This window comes from Lagenorhynchus albirostris, chromosome 6, assembly GCF_949774975.1.
Source record: "Lagenorhynchus albirostris chromosome 6, mLagAlb1.1, whole genome shotgun sequence".
NCBI classification, from domain to species: Eukaryota; Metazoa; Chordata; class Mammalia; order Artiodactyla; family Delphinidae; genus Lagenorhynchus; species Lagenorhynchus albirostris.
This window is the reverse complement of record NC_083100.1, coordinates 37,776,448-37,797,307: the sequence shown is the minus strand read 5'-3', so window position 1 is coordinate 37,797,307 and position 20,860 is coordinate 37,776,448. Positions and strand designations below refer to the sequence as shown.

General features: G+C 39.5%; 2 protein-coding genes across 4 annotated transcripts in view; one reads left to right on the top strand and one right to left on the bottom strand.

Moving 5' to 3' along the window:
* SF3B1 (splicing factor 3b subunit 1) overlaps positions 1-1,033 on the bottom strand; it is a 63,948-nt gene extending 62,915 nt beyond the window's left edge. For both annotated transcript variants that reach the window (XR_009541110.1, XR_009541111.1), the window contains exon 1: positions 805-1,033. The gene's annotated coding sequence lies outside the window, so the exon portion shown is untranslated. The remainder of the gene's footprint in view (positions 1-804) is intronic.
* Positions 1,016-18,348, top strand: COQ10B (coenzyme Q10B). Of its 2 annotated transcripts, XM_060152394.1 has the most exons (5): positions 1,024-1,401; positions 6,339-6,488; positions 10,739-10,931; positions 15,736-15,837; positions 17,256-18,348. In XM_060152394.1, the coding sequence occupies exons 1-5, from the start codon at positions 1,280-1,282 to the stop codon at positions 17,421-17,423; spliced, it is 735 nt and encodes a 244-aa protein (XP_060008377.1). In that variant the 5' UTR covers positions 1,024-1,279; the 3' UTR covers positions 17,424-18,348. The 2 variants fall into 2 exon arrangements, with proteins under 2 accessions (XP_060008378.1, XP_060008377.1); XM_060152395.1 differs by lacking the exon at positions 6,339-6,488 and having other exon boundaries at positions 1,016-1,401.
* Positions 18,349-20,860: the final 2,512 nt, after the last annotated feature.

Here is a 20,860-nt window from a genome sequence, read left to right as displayed (position 1 = left end):
TCTCTTCACTCACTGTGATCCAAAGCCCTTGCTCCTCATAAAACAAGGCAAGAATGTTTCTGTCTGGGGCCTTTGCACTTGCTGTTCCCTCCACCTGAAGATACTTTCCCCTCAAACAGTCATATCGTTCACCTCTTCACTTCATTTAGGCCTCTGTTCATTATCACTTCCTCAGAGGCCCATCTGACCACCTTATATAAAACAGCACCCCACCTTACTCCTCTCCATCTCCTTTCCCTGCTTAACTTTTTTCTACAGCATACGATTATCTGACATTGTATTATATTGATTGATTTAATATATTGATTTCCCCCACTCTAGAATATAAGCTCTATGATAGTAAAGACTTTTGGTCACTTATCCAGCACCTAAAACAGCGAACAGTGAGTGCTCCATAAATATCTGTTGACTACATTTAAGCAGCAGAATGCAGAAAGTAGTATTGCTATTCTCACTTTACGGTTTACAGAAAACTATGACATATAAAGATTAAATAAGTACCTGGGAACAAACAAAGGGGAAAAAAATGTCAAGACTTGATGAATGATTCCTGAAATGGGTAAATCGAAGCAAAGTCTGGTTTGTATGGAGGAAGGGAAACCCAAACCATACACGGACACCAATTAAAATGTTGGCCACACAGAAAGAAGGCAAATAGAACCGAGTCTCTTCCCTAAGGCCGTGACCATATGGTGCCCTCACAACAACCTCACAGGGTAAGCACGTCAGGTACAGTCATTAACAGCAACACTGACGGCCAGACTTCGCAGCCGGCAAGGATGGCGGGTCCCGCCCAGCACTCACCGGTTTGGACAGTTACATAATCAACAGCCAGAACCTCGGGCTTCCTCCCGCCCCTGGGCTGGCATCACGTGGCAGGCCTCGCGACCGGAAGCAGCACCCAAGAGAACCGCGGCAGTTGGCGAATCCGGGGAAGAGTTCCAGCGCGGGAGGTGAGGTGAGAGGTCACGGTGGTTCTTACGTAAGGGGCCAGAGCGCGCGGCGGGAAGTGGAGACCCGCCGGCGGAGAGGGGTGCGTCTAGGCGGCCCTGCGCTCCCTTTGATTGGCCGGCAGGATGACGAACGCATTTACAGTCGGCCCTGCGGTAGTGGGAGCGTGCGTCAGCTTTGCACAATCGGGGAAGGAGAAGGGGCGTGTCTGACCGCTCAGGGGGCCCGCCGATTGGCTGGATGGCGGGGGCGCCGGGTGGCCCGGGCCGCCGGAGGAGGGCGGTGCCGTGGGCCTGGTCCCGGCTTACTGGCGACCGGTTTTAGTCAGATGATGATGGCAGCTCGGACCGGTCAGAGGGCCTTGAAAAAGGTGGTCTCGCGATGCCGTCCGAAGTCGGCGGCAGCGACCGGAGCCCCGGTTCCTGTGCAGGGGCCTGCGCGGAACGTCAGGTAATGAACAACTGGGGCTCAGCGGCGAGGGTAGTTTTCAGCCCAGGCCTGCTGAGCAAGGGGACTGGGGGTATTTAGGGTGGGGCAGACGGACCGGATGCGTTTCCTCGTCTCTGGAGAGAAAGGGTCTCCTGCCTTCTCAGGGCCGCGCGTTTCCCCCCACCCCCTTGGCCGGAGGCTCGCCGGCCTGTCACGGGGGTGATTCGCTGCCCTCGCGAGAGGCGGTGAATCATCCGCTAAGCGACTTTGAAGCAGCTGATAAAGCAACTCGGCGGGGTTGCCTTTGGGCTCTTCCGGCCTCCTCCCCATGGCCTACGGCTGCTGCTCTCGGAAAGTGATAACTTTGCGGCGCAGGAGTTGCGGGTTGATGGGCGTGTGGGAGTTTGTGGCCTGGCAGTAAGGCCCCCTTTGTTCCCCCAGCGTATCCGATGGCCAGACGTGCTTTCCCAGTTTCTGGTAGCGGTCTTTGCCCCCGCCCTTTGGTGCTTGCTAAACTAAACCGAAGCCGGGGACTTGGATTTTTTTCCATGCCATTGTAACTTAGAAGTCCTGTAACCTTGAACCAGAGTCTGCCTTCGATTTTCCTGGTTGGTTCTTTTTCGGTAGGTGATGGAGGTGGAGACACGAAAGATTCCATACTTCTACCACTTAGTCTCCTTTTATTAATGCCATTTTAATAAACTATGCTCGAAAATTAAAGTTAACGTTTAAAATTAATTTAGTTGTAAACTACGGGGTAGAGGGAGAAAGCACGAATCTGGTTGAGCTCCAGGACATTTAGATTCAGTGAAGAATTTTTTAAAATACCAACAACCCAACCAACTCCAAATCCTTTTAGACATTTATTGGTTGAAAAAGTTTTAAGCAGAACATACTGTATCATGCTTTAGATCTGCTTTGTATTATTCTTATAAAATGCTGGCTTGCAAATAAACAAAACTAAAAATTGCTGTAGTGATCAAATTAAGGCTTAAATTCCAGGATAAAATATTTACTGTTTATGATAATGAAGAGGGAGAGAGTTTACGAGTTCATTGCAAGGCTGAAGCATTAACATAGATTCTGGCCTTTATTATAGTAGAGTATTTGGGATGTAGTATTGGAAGATTAGTGACCAAAAAACTGTCCTTCATCTGGTCCAGTTTTCATTTCATGGTTTAACCATATATACGATTGTATGATTCTCGTATTGCAGTTGAAGACATATTGTTCTTGATAATATGTGAAAATAGATGGGCAGTCCAGGGCATTGTAACCATAGTATGCAGACGGATCAGAAGACGCCTGTTAACTTGCTTTAAACACAGGCATTTCCCTTATGATTATAATCAGATTGTGTGTTTCTTTTTCGGGGGATAGGGGGACCGTATTACATGAACCTGGTACAAAATTCAAAACCATATACAGTGAAAAGTAAGTTTCCAAAACACCCAGTTCACCTCTTCAGAAGCAAGGGTCTTATTATTTTTTTTAATAAAGGTTTATCTCAGATGCTGCTTTTTCTGGTCTGATTTATCAGAAAATTGTTCATAATTATGCATAGTATCTGCCACGTAATTGGCTTCCAATAATAGATAAGAAGGTATCTATATGAAAAGTGAGCGAAATAGATAAAACTGTTAAAACAGTTAAAGACATCTAAAGAATGTCTTAGAAGGAAAATGGGTGATTAGGCATTTTGAACACCAAGCTTGGTTTTTATAATCTGTGTGGCTACCAGAGATTCTAAATTATATTTTGTGTCCTTTTTTTTTAAGGGGGAAGCTAAATTAACTGCCTAATTATTATTATTAATTTTTAAATTTTATTTATTTTTGGCTGTGTTGGGTCTTCATTACTGCGCACGGGCTTTCTCTAGTTGTGGCGAGCGGGGGCTACTCATCGTTGTGGTGTGTGGGCTTCTCCTTGTGGTGGCTTCTCTTGTTGTGGAGCACGGGCTCTAGGCGTGCGGACTTCAGTAGTTGTGGCACGTGGGCTCAGTAGTTGTGGCAGTCGGGCTGTAGAGCGCAGGCTCAGTAGTTGTGGCGCACAGGCTTAGTTGCTGCACCGCATGTGGGATCTTCCTGGACCAGGGCTCGAACCAGTGTCCTTTGCACTGGCAGGGGGATTCTTTTTTTTTTTTTTTTTTTTTGCGGTACGCGGGCCTCTCACTGTTGTGGCCTCTCCCGTTGCGGAGCACAGGCTCAGTGGCCATGGCTTACGGGCCTCGCCGTTACGCGGCATGTGGGATCTTCCTGAACCAGGGCACGAACCCGTGTCCCCTGCATCGGCAGGCGGACTCTCAAGACACTGCGCCACCAGGGAAGCCCGGCAGGGGGATTCTTAACTACTGCGCCACCAGGGAAGTCCCTGCCTAACTATTTAATTTCCACTGTTCTGCTTCATTCAGCAGAATAACTGTCAGTCACTTTTATTGGCATAATTCCACTTTAAAGCAAACGCTATAGCTTTACTCAAAAAAATTACAGTAGGCTTTTAAAAATATTATCACTGCCTTTAAAATTCACATAACATCATATTTTTAAAGATCTTTAGGAACACATGACACCCTTATTCTCTCTAGGAGATGAATCTATCTTAAAAGAGACTTAAGTTCATTCATACAGTTCATATGCTTGATTCTTTTCCATAGTCATGAAGCATTTAGCTTAACTATTTTCATTGACCTTTCTTTCATTACCTTTGGAATGAGTCTACCCAATTTTTATAAACAGCTTTAATTGTTCAAAAGTTTTTCTTGTATTTTTGGAGCCATAGTCTCAAGTATCACCTCTTATCTTCTGGCTGAATATCGCCAATTTCTTCAATCATTCTTTAACTTGATTTTCTCTTCCCGCCAAACTGTAGGGCCTCAGTGTCCTTAAGGAAATTTTATTTATATGTAAATCATATCTTATATAAATCAAATTTCATATATGATAACATGAGATTTCACCAGGCCACTCCATTACACTTTTAAAAAATAACTTGAAGATGCAATTTAATGAAATATTGCTCTCTTACTTGGAACACTTCAAGAACATCTCATTGAGAATAAATTCCAAATTGCTTTATCCTCACCAATAATCCCCAGTATGATCCAGCTCCAACCTGTCTCTCTAACATTATTTCATGGTGCTCTCCCCCTGGCTTGCTATACTGCTGTTACACTGTTAGTCTGTTTTAGTGTCTGGATGCTGCCACACTCTTCCCCTAGTACCTGAAATGCTCTGTATCTACCTCTCCTCCCACGTACATACACACATGTATGTGTGAGAGAGATTTTATATATATGTGCACACGCATTTATTATGTACATACATATATATTAGCATGGCTAATGACTCCTTATCCATTATTTCTCAGCTGAAATACAACCTGAGAGGACTTCCTGGACCACCCTGTCTAAAGAAGGTCTTAATTACATCTCCCCACACCCATTTCTATTTTAGTGATTTTTTTTGAATCCCCAACTAGAATGTAATCTTCATGTTTGTTTTATTCACTATTATATCCCTAGTGCCTAGCTCAGAATAGGCGCTCAATAAGTATGTGAACTAATAATGCACGAATAGTAGTGTAAAACAGTTATGCAATAATCTTATTAGAATAAAGGCTGAAAACATTTAGGTGAACAGGAGCATATCAGGCATCTGTATTACAAAGCACCCAAACAGTTAACATTCTAGTTACCTTGACATATGTTTTCACATATATACATGGAAATGGAGATTGGAAGGTAAAAGATAACTGAGCAGCAGGCCTGACAGGGCCGCCAGATATCCAGTGGGAGAGCAAGACCTAATTTCAAATCTCATAGAGTAGATCAGTGGATCCCAGTGGATCCAGCTGGGAAAACAAGCTGAGTAGATGAGTTGAAAATTGGATGATGAATATCCTAGAAAGCCTAGGGTAAGAATACGTTGTAAAACATGACTGCAGACTAAAAGCCAACTTCTGGGAGAGATACCTTTTCTGTTAGAAGCTTCTAACCATAACTGTAAGCTGGTATTTTTAGTTTCTTTTTTTAAAATAAAATTTATTTATTTTATTTATTTTTGACTGCGTTGGGTCTTAGTTGCAGCGCGTGGGCTTCCTCTAGTTGCAGCAAGAGGGGGCTACTCTTCGTTGAGGTGTGCAGACTTCTCATGGCGGTGGCTTCTCTTGTTGCGGAGCACAGGCTCTAGGCGCATGGGCTTCAGTAGTTGTGGCATGTGGGCTCAGTAGTTGTAGCTCATGGGCTCTAGAGTGCAGGCTCAGTAGTTGTGGTGCACGGACTTAGTTGCTCCACAGCATGTGGGATCTTCCCGGACCAGGGCTTAAACCCATGTCCCCTGCATTGGCAGGCAGATTCTTTTTTTATTAACATCTTTATTGGAGTATAATTGCTTTACAATGGTGTGTTAGTTTCTGCTGTATAACAGTGAATCAGCTATATGTATACATATGTCCCCATATCCCCTCCCTCTTGCATCTCCCTCCCTCCCACACTCCCTATCCCACCCTTCTAGCTGGTCACAAAGCACTGAGCTGATCTCCCTGTGCTATGTGGCTGCTTCTCACTAGCTATCTATTTTACATTTGGTACTGTATATATATGTCCGTGCCACTCTCTCACTTCGACCCAGCTTACCCTCCCCCTTCCTCCTGTCCTCAAGTCCATTCTCTACTGCATCTTTATTCCTGTCCTGCCCCTAGGTTCTTTAGAACCTTTTTTTTTTTTTAGATTCCATATATATGGCAGGCAGATTCTTAACCACTGCGCCACCAGGGAAGTCCCTTTTTAGTTTCTTTATGGTGCTTTAGAAGCTTGTGTGTCTGTGTGTGTGTGTGTGTATTTTTTCAGGACTATTCTAAGGTTGCACAGTCTTCTAAAGTATGATTGTTATTTTACAATCTCTATAGTTTGTGTTTTCTCTTAATTGTCAATGTTAATCAGGTAATTTTTGTCTTTTTAGATATTTAGCTTCCTGTGGTATACTGATGAGCAGAACTCTTCCACTACATACCTCAGTTTTGCCTAAGGAGATACATGCAAGAACTTTCTTCAGAATTGCTGCACCATTAATAAACAAAAGAAAAGAATATTCAGAGAGGAGAATTATAGGGTTTGTATAAAATAATAGTTGTACTAAAAGAGCGTGTTCACAATTTTCTATAGAACATCATGCCTCTTTTTTTCTGGATTCTCTTCTTACAGACTAAGCTCTAATTTTCTAGCCCTTGCCGTTTTATAAATATTTGTTGAATGTAGTCATGTGGTAACTCTATAGGATAGATTTAAATCTTGACATTTAAAGGAAATAATTAAACTGTTTATGACCTGCATTTTTTGTACACTGTTCTTTTTTATAGTGGCAACATTACTGATATGTTGAGCCAGATATGTCTGTATAGCTCCCTCACATACACACATACCTAGGTAAGTACATATAAACATGCTAAGAGGCCCCTACCATCTAGAGCAGAGGTTGGCAAGCTTTTCTGTAAAGGGCCAGTTAGTAAATAGGTTTGTGGACCATACTGTCTCTGTTGCAACTACTCAACTCTGTCACTGTACCCCAAAAATAGCGATAGACAATATGTAATAAATGGGCCTGGCTGTGTTCTAATAAAATTTTATTTACAGAGCTGTGCAGCAGGCCAGGTTTGGCCCCTCATCTAAGGGTATATACAGCAGAGTATAGAGAGTCTGCAGATCTGCTAAACCAGAAATCAAGCAGTCCTTCATATGGGAATTTCTACAAGGGGGTCTTAATTCCCAACAGGCCATTAAATATTACATGAATTCTTCTAAAAGTACTTTTCATTCATTTTATTTAGTTGCTTTTTCCCTTCTAATTTTTCTGCAGTAAAGAACTTTGGGCATACTCATAACTTTTGTCACATAATTGACCGTTATTACTGGATAGTCACTGTATTAGTTAAGGTAATGCTAGCAACCATACAGGTAAAACCCAAAAGTTTATTTCTTTCTCATGTAAAGTTGAAGTGGGTATTCCCAATCCATGGGCAGCAATCCTCGAGTAGTGATTCAGGAAGCCAGGCTCCATCCAACTTGTGACTTTTGTAATTCCTTAGTCTTCAGAGTCTCTTAAAAAGATACACGTGGTTCTTAATCATATTGGTCTGGAAGTGACACCCAGTGCTTACTCTCAGATATTATTCTCAAGAACTAGTCATGTTACAGCTATGTAATTGTAGCCTCCAGGTGGCCAGCAATTATGCCACGTAAAGCAAGTGTAAATACTTGGATAGGTAGACATCTTTGCATCAGCTGGTATCTGTTGAAAAGAGACATGGCAACAAAAGGATGAGAAATCAAATAGTGAACTGGTCTGCTTTCCTTTTGAATCAGAAATATAACATCTTCCTTTTACTGTGTACTTGCCATTTGACAGGCAGTACTGGGGGCTCTATATTTATTGTTTCATTTAATTCTCACAATAGCCATGTGAACTAGGTATTATTCCCATTTTAGAGATGAGGAAACTGAAGCTCAGAAAGATTATGTTGTGTCATGACTCCTAAGCTTATTTTTCCCACCATATTTACTTATTCTTTCTTGCTTCCTTATTCTTTCTCATGTTAAAATTCTTTTTATTACAAATTGGTCTTATCTAATGATCTTCATCTTCCCCCATATTTGACATAAACACATAATAGCTACCATTTATTAAGTGCCTAGTAAGCATTGTGCATTATGCTAAAACTATTTCACTTAACCCTTAAAAGAACCCTGTAGGGACTTCCCTGGTGGTCCAGTGGTAAATAATCCACCTTCCAATGTAGGGGACGTGGGTTCGATCCCTGGTCAGGGAACTAAGATCCCACATGTGGCAGGGCAATTAAGCCCGCCACCACAACTACTGAGCTCGCGCACCTCAACCACAAACTACAGAGCCCACACACTCTGGAGCCCGTGCCACAACTAGAGAAGAGAAAACCCATATGCCACAAGTAGAGAGAAACCCGCACGCCACAAGGGAGCACCGCAGTGAAAGATCCTGCATGCTGCAATGAAGATTGGACAGCGAAATAAATAAATATTAAAAAAAAAACCACCTGTACAGGTATTTTTCAATTATGGATGAAGAAAATGAAGTTGAGAGGTTAAGCAGCCTAGCCAGGGTCACATGACTTACTATGTTTTAGAGTTGATATTTGAACACAGTACTTTCTGACTACAAAGTCCATCCCCTTGACTGCTATGCTATACTGCTTTCTTAGTCAGTGCAGACTACTTTTATGACAATTAGCTTCCAGACTACCAGGTTTCATACTTCATGGGACTTATTTTGGCATTTATTTCCAAATGTCTGAGAACATGGGGAGGGTAGGTTTATTTCCCCCCCTCTGCTGTGGGCCTCATTTCATGATCATAAAGATTAAATATGTATAAACACTCATTCTGTCATATTCCAAAAATACCCTTTTAAACTTTAGAATGTGGTTGTTTACTATATCATTTTGAGGTGAATTATGTTTTAACAGTGTGAGTCTTTATAACCAAGAATTATATGTGTCTGGTTCTCATTCAGTTGTCTTTTACTTGTATCCACAATGTTTTTGTTGTTTGGTTTTTCATTTAAACCCTGATGGTTTTTTGTTGTATTTCTATGTATTTTGCATTTCTATGCTACTGTTTTCTACTTGTTAGTATAGAAACGATATTATTTTTTATATATTTCTCAACAGGCTACATAACTAAATTCTGAATTGATTAGCTTCTGATTTGATAGTCATATCACCTGCCAATTTATAATTTTGCCTAATTCTTTTCCACACATGTGCCTCATATTTCATGCTCTGATTTAATTATTTTGACATACTTTCAGAAAAATGTCAGATAACAATGATGATATACAGCACCTTTGTCTTATTTCTAACTCTAATAGGAATGCTTCTGGTTTTTAACTATCTATGGAGGGAATCATATAATGTTTTTGTTTTGACTAATTAATATGGTTATAATAATATAATTCTTAGTATTAAACCATCCAAACATCCTTAAATGAGTTGCATTTGATTGTTGTATTTTTTAAAAAATATATTGCTCTATTATATCTGCTGATATGTAGAAGTTTTGCCACAGGTGATGTGGGTTTATAGATTTTGTTTTTTATGTGCTTTGTGAGGCTTGGGTTCGCAGATGTTATGCTGGCTCATAAAAAGAATGAGAGGTTTCCTTTTTTTGTGGTATAGAATAGATGTTTTTCTTAATTACAAAATCATCACATACTTGTATAAAAACTTAACAATTTAGAAATATGTATACTAAAAGACTTAGTCTATTTTTACTCCTACTTCTTTTTCCTGAATTAACAACTGGTAATTGTTTAATCTGTATCCTTCTAGGACTTTTTCAATGTGTTTTCATTACAGACAGTCTATTAACATAATTATTTTCACGAAAAAAATCCCGAATGTTTAAAATTGAGGAAATATAGTATACACTTAAAATATTTCTCAAATAGATAATAGAATCATATATATCCCATCTGCTTTAGTGTGCCTTTTTTCACATAGCAATATATTGTAAACCTCTTTGCTCTAAAGTATACGGTTGACCCTTGAAAAGTGGGGTGTTTAGGGGGTGCAGACCCCCACACAGTAAAAAAAATCTGCATACTGCTATTTCTGTCTCCAAACGAGGAATTGTTAAATGACTCACCCAAAGGCAGGAAGCTGATGAAACAGTTTGGATAAAATCAAGACTCAAAAAATAAAATAAAATAAAATAAAATCAAGACTCAAACCCTAGTTGTTTTGATTCCACATATTGTGATCTCTAATTGAACACAAACTTTCCCTCACATTTAATTTAAAGATCGGTAAAATGAAAATACAGGTACTAATATTACTGAAAAAACTTTGTGTATAAGTGGACCCACACAGTTCAAACCTGTGTTGCTCAAGGATCAACTGTACATCTGATCTTAATCCCTTTAGATAACTGATAGAGTTCCACAGTATGAGTGTACCATAATTCATCAACCATTTATTATTAAGCAATTATTAATGTTTATCAACCAAATATTTAGGTTGCTTCTAGTTTTTTTCTCTCAAAGTCTCAGTTTTTAAATGCTGGTTACTAATTAAAATTTTAAAAACCATATCTGCAAGCCAGATTCAACCTGTGGTCTGCCACATTGTAAGCTCTGCTATAGACATGTTTAGCTCCCTTTTATCCTTTTATTTTCTGTGTTTTAAAGACATTCATCCCAGAGTGTGGTTCTATATGTGTGCCAAATGATTTATTGCCTCATACATAGTAAACCTTATTCATATTCAATTTAAAGTGTACATATACCATATAAATAGATGCAGTTAACACCTCTCCTTTTTTTTTTTTAAGATATTCTATGCAGGAAATGTATGATGTAGTATCAGGAATGGAGGATTACAAGCATTTTGTTCCTTGGTGCAAAAAATCAGATGTAATATCAAGGAGATCTGGATACTGCAAAACACGATTAGAAATTGGGTTTCCACCTGTATTGGAGCGCTATACATCAGTGGTAACCTTGGTGAAACCACATTTGGTAAAGGTAATGGTTTTGTTTTTTGTTGTTTTTAAATATTCCTCAAATATTATGTTAAATGGGTTAAAGTATAATAGCATTAAGAAGACTTCCCTAAACTAATAGGAGGAGGGAAAAAACAAACTATTTATTATATCTCTTAAATCATGTTATTTTACACAATATTAGCATTATTCTTTCCAAATAGAATTTTAACTAGAACATGGAAATTAGAAGCTTTTTCTTTTGTCCTTCTGTTGAGGACTATTGACCCACAGGAAGGATTTGGCCGCACAAGTGAGAAATGTTTTAATACTTGCACTACTTTTTCTTAAGTTAAGGAAGGGAAAATGGTGAGAGGATGCAGAAAGGTAGAAAAGATATAAATGTGGAGAACATAAACATTATTGAAGTCATCCTGCCATGTACCAGGTACTGAAATGCCAAGTGTTGTTGCATGCATATATTAAGCATCTTACTCTTCTCAGAGGAGGGTACACATTTAGAAAAGGTACCCAGACTTCAACACACAAAAAGGCAGAATTCCATAGAGTAATGCCCATTTCTTTTGAATTTCTAGATGTGATGACCAAAGACTTTCAAAGCTGAATTGTGTTTTGTGCTCACAGGATTTAGTGGTGGTATCATTTCTTGGTAATTGGCCAGAGCTAAATTCCTTCGTCACCTCTTTGTCAGGCATTGAGGAGGAGCAACTCTCATACCAGAAAGAGTATACTGTCCAGTGAAGCTAAGACCTTGGAGTCCACCCTAGTCACAATCTCAAAACTTCAACTCCACTTAAAAGACTGTGCACCACTGTGGGACTCTGTCGTTATTACGACTGTTTTCACCTGTTTGCCTCATAGTTTTGGAGTTTTCACCTATACTACACTTAAAATAGGTAACATATTGAGCTCTTTATAGTGCTTTACTTGAATTACTCTTCACAACAGCCCTTTGAGATGCAAATTTTATTCTCCATCTTATAGTTGAGTACACTAAGGCCTAGAAGAGTTAGATAAGGTTACACAGCCAAGACTCTAGTCTGTCTGACAGCAGCAAATATCTCTGTAATCTTAAAATTGAGTCCCCTGACCTCAGTCTCTTACCATTCAGACTCTCATAACTTAGATCTTAACATATCCTGCATCTAACTAAAAGAACTCTAAAGTCTCATTTTCTCCTCCTGGCTTTCTTCCCTTCCCTGGCTTCCATGAATGAACCATATAGTGCTTATTCCACAGCCCTGTGCCTTTGCATATTGTTCCCTCTTTTACCTATAATGAAAATTCCTTGCCTGTTAATCTTTCAAATTCCAACCTGCTTTCTCCCTTTCCTTTCATATAGATGACTAGTTCTACCTCGGTGATTCCTCTGGGCTTTGCACGTGCTTTATTTATTTCTCTTATCACTCTGTAGTGTAATTTCTTTCTTCATTTGTATTTCTTCTTGACAAAATCGAGGTACTTGAGAGAATGGAAGATCCTCTTTTTCATCTCTGTATCCTCAGCACCAGTACTACAATGACAGGAGTCATGAGGCCTCTTTGTTTATGAAGTTCTCACTACTGTGTTCTTGGGTTATTGTAGATCCACAGATGTTCATAATAATTTCAGTAACTTTTTTTTTTTTTTTTCTGTACGCGGGCCTCTCACCGTTGTGGCCTCTCCCATCGCGGAGCACAGGCTCCGGACATGGCTCACGGGCCCAGCCGCTCCGCGGCATGTGGGATCCTCCCGGACCGGGGCACAAACCCATGTCCCCTGCATTGGCAGGCGGACTCTCAACCACTGCGCCACCAGGGAAGCCCAATTTCAGTAACTTTTAACACTGCCAAGGAGGGAGGAAACTATTTTTTTAAATTATAATAATATGTATTAGATAGTCATTGCTATCTCAATTTTATGAGGCTTAGGGAAAGTAAGAGCCCTACACAAATTCATACTGTGTGTGTCTGATTCCAAAACTATTTTTCCATTAAAATAAGCTGTCTCACTTAGTGTGCTAGTTTATTGTTTAAAGACATATTTGAGAATAACACACAACTCTCTATGTTCAGCTTTCAATTTTCCCTGGGTTCAGGTTCTGGATTTTCATACCTGATACACATATGTGACATATAATAAAAATTATTATAACTGAGGAAGCAGCAGAAGCCATGTGACATTTTCTGTGAATTGTTAGCTGCCCCAAATGTGCCTGTGACTTAACATGTCAGTGATTCTAGTCTACCTGAATCTGTAATGGCCAAAAACCTTCCTACTGTGTTCAGTATCTGTGTTAGGAATGAGATCTTTGGCAGTATTGTCCCTATCAAAACGTACCAATAGTCTGGGAGGATCCCACATGCCGCGGAGCAACTAGGCCCGTGAGCCACAACTGCTGAGCCTGCGCATCTGGAGCCTGTGCTCCGCAACAAGAGAGGCCGCGACAGTGAGAGGCCCATGCACCGCGATGAAGAGTGGCCCCCGCTTGCCACAACTAGAGAAAGCCCTCACACAGAAACGAAGACCCAACACAGCAAAAATAAATAAATTAATTAATAAACTCCTACCCCCAACATCAAAAAAAACCAGTAAAAATCCATGGGTCCTTGAGCTGGATTATTGATATGAGTATAGCACTGCCACATTTTGTGAAAAAGTGGTCAGAGGAAGGTGCTATATTATAGTGATTATTCCCAACAGCTGTTTCTCCTTCACTATTAAATTTCCTATAAGCTTCTTATGTGGTTGTAAAGAAAGGTGGAATGCATTATCTTAAAGTTGGGTAATTAAAAGTTTAAAAAAATTAAAAATAAAAGTAAACAGGGGCTTCCCTGGTGGTCCAGTGGTTAAGACTCCAGACTTCCACCGCAGGGGGCATGGGTTTGATCCCTGGTTGGGGAACAAGATCTCACAAGCTGTGAGGCATGGCCAAAAACAAAAAAAGTAAATAAACAAAGTTGGATAACTGAAACAATACGGTTTTATTATAGACTTTTGATGGTTTTAAAAATTGGATGGCCATTATTGAACTATATATAAAGCCAAACTCTTTGAAGAAAATTTTTACTTCTCCCCAGTGACTTAGCATATCAGCTATTAAAGTAGTTAGTATTTTAATGACTTATTTTATCGTGTCTAAATAAGTTTTAAAACATTCACTGGTTTCCATATTAAAAATTAAAATAATATGTTCTTTTTATAAATGTGCAACTAGAGCATATCTTTTTAAATGCATTTTAGTATGGATGCAGTTTATAATGATTCTACCATGTTACCATCTGATAATTAATTCAAAAGGGTTTAGATGAAGAGGAAGTGAGGAATAAACTGCAAATGGATTTTTAGCTCTTTAGCCCCCAGTTTGAACCATCTTTAGAGAGATCCAGATATAGTCAGAGAAATAATCCTATATTCTGTGTTTACGTAGGCTATAGCTATGGGAGAAAAAATGACTGTTTACTTTGGGGGAAACAGTTTACCTACGCAGGTCCTTATTTTGCAATATATTTTGTAGTGTGTAGCCTCAGGAGAGGGACAGTCTAAATTCTTGAGGGGGATAACTTATCCAAAAGAAAGGGGGTAGAGGGGCTTGATCATTTATCGGCCCCAGGATTTGCCAGAATTGCTGAAAACTTAAGGCTTAATTGAGGAGGGGAGTGTAGACTGAAACAAGAATTTAAAAAAATAGCCTGCTTCTGAGGGAAGGTGATAGATATTCTTGAGGTCAATTGTCTACTAGTATAATAAGGCCCAGATGGCATCTTAGGATAGTAAATAAAGAAACTGAACTTCTTTAAAGTTTTTTTGTTTGTTTGCGGTATGTGGGCCTCTCGCTGTTGGTGGCCTCTCCCGTTGCGGAGCACAGGCTCTGGACGCGCAGGCTTAGCGGCCATGGCTCACGGGCCCAACCGCTCCGCGGCGTGTGGGATCTTCCCAGACCGGGGCACGAACCCGTGTCCCCTGCATCGGCAGGCGGACTCTCAACCACTGCGCCACCAGGGAAGCCCTGAAACTGAACTTCATTCAAGGTCATAACATGTCCTAACAATGGACTAGTAACTATGGTTCTGGCCACCATTTTTCACACTGCAGGAGGCAACTCTTTAATGGGTGTCAACCAACATTTTTTAATGATATAGAATGGGAAATGTCAGGATGCACTGCACATAGTATTACTGTGTATTATGTTTCAATGTGTACACACACATGTAAAATAAACATGAGCACAGAAGAGAGGTCAGAAAGCAGTGGGTCAGGGACAAGGGTCAGGGCCACACTTTCAGGAAAACTGGAACCATAGAGGCCTCTAGAAATAAAGAATAATGAGTTAGGGAAAGACTGAATGTGATTGATAGAAAATCTTTGAGTTGTAAAGAAGAATTATAGAATTGTTCTAGGGATCTGTGCCAAATGCCTTACAAATGTTAAATTTAGCCATCCCGTACTGATGGTATAAGACAGGCATTATACTCATTTTACAGATTAAGGAAATACAGTACAGGGAATTAACTTGTTCAGGATCACTTATAAGTGGCAGAGCTGGAAATAAACTTCCAGGTAGTCACTCCCTGTTTTGTTGTGGGAGGAGAACTCTTAAGTAGCCCAGTGGGTGACAGCAGTGGAAGAGAACAAGTGGCAATCTTGGGGATCCCAGGAGAAAGGAAAATGGCTTATATTGGCCAGAGATCACTTCCTAGTACCAAGCTAACAATGAGATGTTTTTGTCACCTGTGGTCTGACCTATAAAAATATTTACTTCTCAAAGAAATCATCTTCAGTTGTAGATTCTGGACACAATCCAAATGGTATTTAACTGTGGTTTTATTTTTTTCATTTTGTTCTAGGCATCCTGTACTGATGGGAAGCTCTTCAATCATTTGGAGACTGTATGGCGTTTTAGCCCAGGTCTTCCTGGCTACCCAAGAACTTGTACTTTGGATTTTTCAGTAAGTCTCTCATAAAGCCCTCTATTTGTTCCAAACATCAGGTGAGGTTGGTAAAGAAGGAGTAATCCATTTTTATTAGAACCCAGATGTCATAATTAATAACCTACGTGCATAGCAATTACTGAAAGACATTTTTTTAAAAATCTCAAATTTCTGAGTATTGAATACCTTTTTCTGCACTTTTTTTTTTTTTGCACTAATTTTATAAGAAAAAATGCTAGGGGAATTCCCTAGCAGTCCAGTAGTTAGGACTCTGTGCTTCCACTGCAGGGAACATAGGCTCAATTCCTGGTTGGGGAACTGAGATCCTTCATGCTGTGCGACGCGGCCAAAAAGAAGAAAAGAATGCTAATGACCCTTCCTCTTTTTCTGTTTTATTCCTTGAAACCTTGAATAGTCATCCCTTCTCTATTTTCTAATTTTTACAAGTCCATAGATTATAAGACACACGCAACTAAGGGTTCACGTGCCACAACTAACGAGCCTGCAAGCCTCAGCTAACACCCAGTGCAACCAACCAACCAAATAAATAAATATTTTAAGAAGAAATGGTTATAATTTTGAGTAAATTACTGTATGCTATTCTCAGCTCTTAAGTTGCTTTCATTGCAAAATTAGTGGGCATATATGCGACAGTTGGGGAAATTTGAATGAAACCTCTCTAGATTAGATAATAGCATTATTATCTAGTAATATTAACTCCCTCTGTTAATTTCTTGGTTTTAATTGTACTGTGATTATATAAGACATTGAAATAGGGGAATCTGGGTGATGGGTGTATGAGAAATCTTAGTACTGTTTTTGCAACTTTTTTATAAATCAAATTATTTTAAAATTAAAACATTCAGAAGTTAATGGATATTTAAGGTCCTTAAGATATTATTTCTTAAACTGGGTTGCCTTGAATTCTGTCTTGAGGGGATATAAAGTTAGTTCTAAATCATTGTCTACTTTAAGATTGAACCACCTTCACCATCTATTTTGTGGGTTAATCTCATCTTTCTGCTACTACTTCTCATGGGAATACCATATCAGAAGGATCATTTCCCTTATTTACTTTTGGGAGGTAAGGTAGCTCGAAAAGGGGCGTATTAATAAGAAGGCAAAGTGATAAACATGGTATTTAGCAAAGCTTTTTTCCAGGTTTCTTTAACTTGGTAAAAGCAGACTCTTTGCCCCAAAATGAGATTCATTGGCCTTGTTTACTTAAGCTTATTGTTTAGCCGCTGTTGTGCTTACTGCAGTAAACAAATCTCCCTCTTCTGAGGGATGTTAAAATCTCATCTAGATAGACCCATAGAGCTCTGCCTTAGGTACTGGGCCAAGTAACACATTTCACAGTGTGAACACCATTACCCTAAGTGGAGATTGAGTAAAAGAAAGATCTTTCTAAAATAATTATTAACATTTTCCTACAGATTTCTTTTGAATTTCGCTCACTTCTACACTCTCAGCTTGCCACATTGTTTTTCGATGAAGTTGTAAAGCAGATGGTAGCTGCCTTTGAAAGAAGAGCATGTAAGCTGTATGGTCCAGAAACAAATATACCTCGGGAATTAATGCTTCATGAAGTTCATCACACGTAAAGAGAAAAAGGAAATGGTCACCTACTTGTAACTAGTTTATTCACTTTTAGGAAGTACTTTCATCATTTGCTTTCAGAAGTCAGAAAGCAGTTGTCAAACCAGCTTTGGTTATAAACCCGTACCATTGAAAATTTGCACTTGGAATATGGAACCACGTGTACATAGAATTCAATCAAGTGTAATTCAGAGTAATATGTATATTAGCATATTTACAATAATGGGATGTCATCACTATTGCTAGAATACTGACATCACTCTTCTGAACAGAAATTGAAACTGTAAATTTAAACCTTTTAGTTATCACCTCACCTGAAAGAGGTTGGTTGAGATACTCATGCAGTGTGTATTATATTAACCATATCACTTTTAAGTTATTAAATTCAGACTATTTATAACTTATTGTCTTAGGGTCTGCCTCATGGCTTAGAATATTTGAGTAATCATCAGATGTTTAAAGTAAAAACTTTGACTTAAAAATACTGTTAATGAAGGTTCCGTGGCACTTTTCTTATTTTTAAATTGTTCTTGTGGGTAGTAGTAGATAATTCGCTGTTATACTGAGGTTAGCTTCCAGATAGTGATTTTTCTTTTTTTTTTTTTGGTGAGTGGTCCAGAGTTTTAAGCTACTTTTCTCATAGTTTGCAGCCCTCTCCCCGGTACTTTGACTGCTCTTTCAAAAATGCTGTTTGCGTGTCAAATTTTGTCTACAGCAGTGGGCAGTACATGAGGATAATAAGTTGGTGTCCAATTTTGTCTACAACAGTGGGCAGTAGATGAAGATAAGTTGGTTGAGATGTCTCCAGCACCATGCATCCTTATTTTCTATTGTGTGTACTCACTTTCAGTAATGCATTTCAAACTGATATTTTTGTAAACAAATCAATGTAAGGATTGAAGTGGTAACTTAATAAAGTTAATTTGTTTATTTTTTGTACAGTTATTTTGGTTATTGAAATGTCTTAAAATACTTTCACAGAAAAAAAATCTGGGCAAAATTCAGTCTTCCTTTAATCAATATTGATTCCCTTCCCTTCCTTCATTCCATACCCAACAACCCTCTGGCATTAATTACCCTTCCCTTGTTTCCTCAGATCAGCAAGGGAACTTACTAGTTCGTTCCCTACACGAATGCGTGTTTGCATCAATTTGTTCAGTAAATCTGTTGTGAGTAGCTGCTCTCTGCCACATGGTGGGTATACAGTGGTGAAGGATTCTTACAGTCTACTCACATGGAGCTTGATTATGCCTTCACACAGGTAAAGTATTTTTCCACGTATAAATGAGGTATCTTCCCAGATCATAAGTAGTTTGTATATAATTATGTACCTTTGGGGACTTCCCTGGCGGTCCAGTGGTTGAGACTCCGCGCTTCCACTGCAAGGGGGCGTGGGTTTGGTCCCCGGTCAGGGAATTAAGATCCCGCGTGCCGAGCGGCACAGCCAAAAAAAGAAAAAAAAAATTATGCACCTTTTAAAAAACAAAGTTTTTTTTTAAGTGGCAAAGATAAGACCCCAGATATTTTCTCTTTTTCCCTGTACAGTATTACTACACTTTTAATGGAAATAAGAACTTGTACTTTACCACTATTCTTAAAGTGCCATAAAGTAGACTTAGGTTTAGAATCTAACTTAGTGGTTGGGTGTAACTGGACTGGTATTATGATAGTATGTACATGGTATTTTGGTTAGGGAACCCAGGAATGCCCAAATATTGCCTTGACCTAGCCATCCCTTTGACCCATGAGGTTCCCCAAGTATTGTCAGAACACAAGTCTTGGTAAGTGGTAGAGACAAACCCATGCATTCTGGCTCAAATATGTATGCTCTTGTGTTTGCTCTGAAGTCTGTGACCTGTGGACTTAAAATTTGGCATCTGTGCTTTCCATATCTTAAGAGGGAAAACACCACCACCTTTATAAACCTCTTGAATTGGCATCTGGTCAGTGAAATCTGAGGGGAAGACTGATGGGATAGGACTTGATAGATAAGATTTTTATCTCTGTGGAAAGAAACTTGGAAGAGAAACTTCTCTTCCTTGGTTTTTGCCTGGTTGCGTGAGGATGTGAAGTTTGCAGCTACATCTGCCATCTTTTCACAAAAAGGGAAGAGGCGATGAATCCAGAAAAGCCAATTCAGAACCCTAACATCAAGGGTTGAATGAACCAACCTTGTAGTGGGCACTTCTGGTTACATGAGATAACAGACCTTGAGTGTCTAAGTCACTTAGAGTTAGGTATTCAGTTACTTGCAGCCACCCTTTCATCCTGCTCCAATCTGAACTGGTTGCTCTCCACGCTGTTGCTGTTGTGCAAGTGTAATTCCCTAATCATCCTAGGATTTCCCTTCACCTCTCTCTTCTTGGGGTTCCTATTTCCTGGATCTTTGGCTTCCTTTTTATTTTTTAACTCTCAAAATGCTGAGGAAATCCTCTAGTGGCTTCCTAAGAAAGGGCGAATGGGAGCTAAATTTTTAGAATCCCTGAGTATCTGAAGATGTCATTGTTTTATATTCACACTTGATTGAGTATAGAACGCCACATTAAAAATAATCCCTCCCATCCCCCATAATTTGAAAATCTGACTTCATTGTATTCTGGCACCTGGTGCTGCTCTTGAGAAGTCTGATGCCATTCTTATAACCAGTACTTCGTTTTAGCATCCTTTTTTTGGTCTCTAGAAGCTTTTAAAATCTACTCTTTAACTTGGGTAGTCTGGAAATGCATGCTGATCGGTCGTGTTGCCCTGTCTTTTATTAATTGTGCAGGGCAACTTACAGATCCTTTCAGTCACAGCCTCATTTCTTTGAGTCCTGGGGAATTTCCTTCAATTATTCGTTTGATAATTTCCTCCTATCCATATTCTCTGGTTCTTTCATTCAGGAATTCCTGAGTATTTAGACATTTTATTTCTTGTATTAAATCTGTATCTTCTTTCCTCCTATTTTCCATCTGTTTTTCTTCTGCCTTTTAGATTTCTTCAATTCTGTCTTTCAGACCTTTCAGTTAATTTTATATTTGCCATAGTTTTAATTTCCAAGATTTTTTTGGTTTGTTTTCTAATTGTTCCTTTATTTCATAGCTTTCTTCTTTTAAGGAAACAAGATCTCATCTTTCTTAAGATACTAAGTTTCCCTTAGGCCCCTTCTGGGTTTTGCTATTCTCACATTGAAGGCTTCCTCGACTGTCTAATGGTTCTTGTTTGTCCGTTAATATTTGAAGGCAAGTTACTATACGGTTTACTGGAATTAAGAGGGGGCATATTGACTGGTGAGTTTCACTGTGAGGTGACCGGGTGAGCCAGCCTTTTCACTGGCAGACTCCCCAAATGGCAGAATCTAGAGGTCTTTTTTCACGATTTTCCTACATAAGGATTCTATCTCTTGCCCTAGAGAAATATGGGGCTGGGAATAGGAAGAGGGACAGATGGAGTAGAAATAATG

Coding starts and splice junctions, on each gene's coding strand:
- COQ10B (XM_060152394.1), top strand. CDS start 1,280: ATGATGATGGCAGCTCGGACCGGTCAGAGGGCCTTGAAAAAGGTGGTC. Junction 6,489..10,738: donor TCAGAGAGGAGAATTATAGG/GTTTGTATAAAA, acceptor TTTTTTTTTAAG/ATATTCTATGCAGGAAATGT. Junction 10,932..15,735: donor TGAAACCACATTTGGTAAAG/GTAATGGTTTTG, acceptor ATTTTGTTCTAG/GCATCCTGTACTGATGGGAA.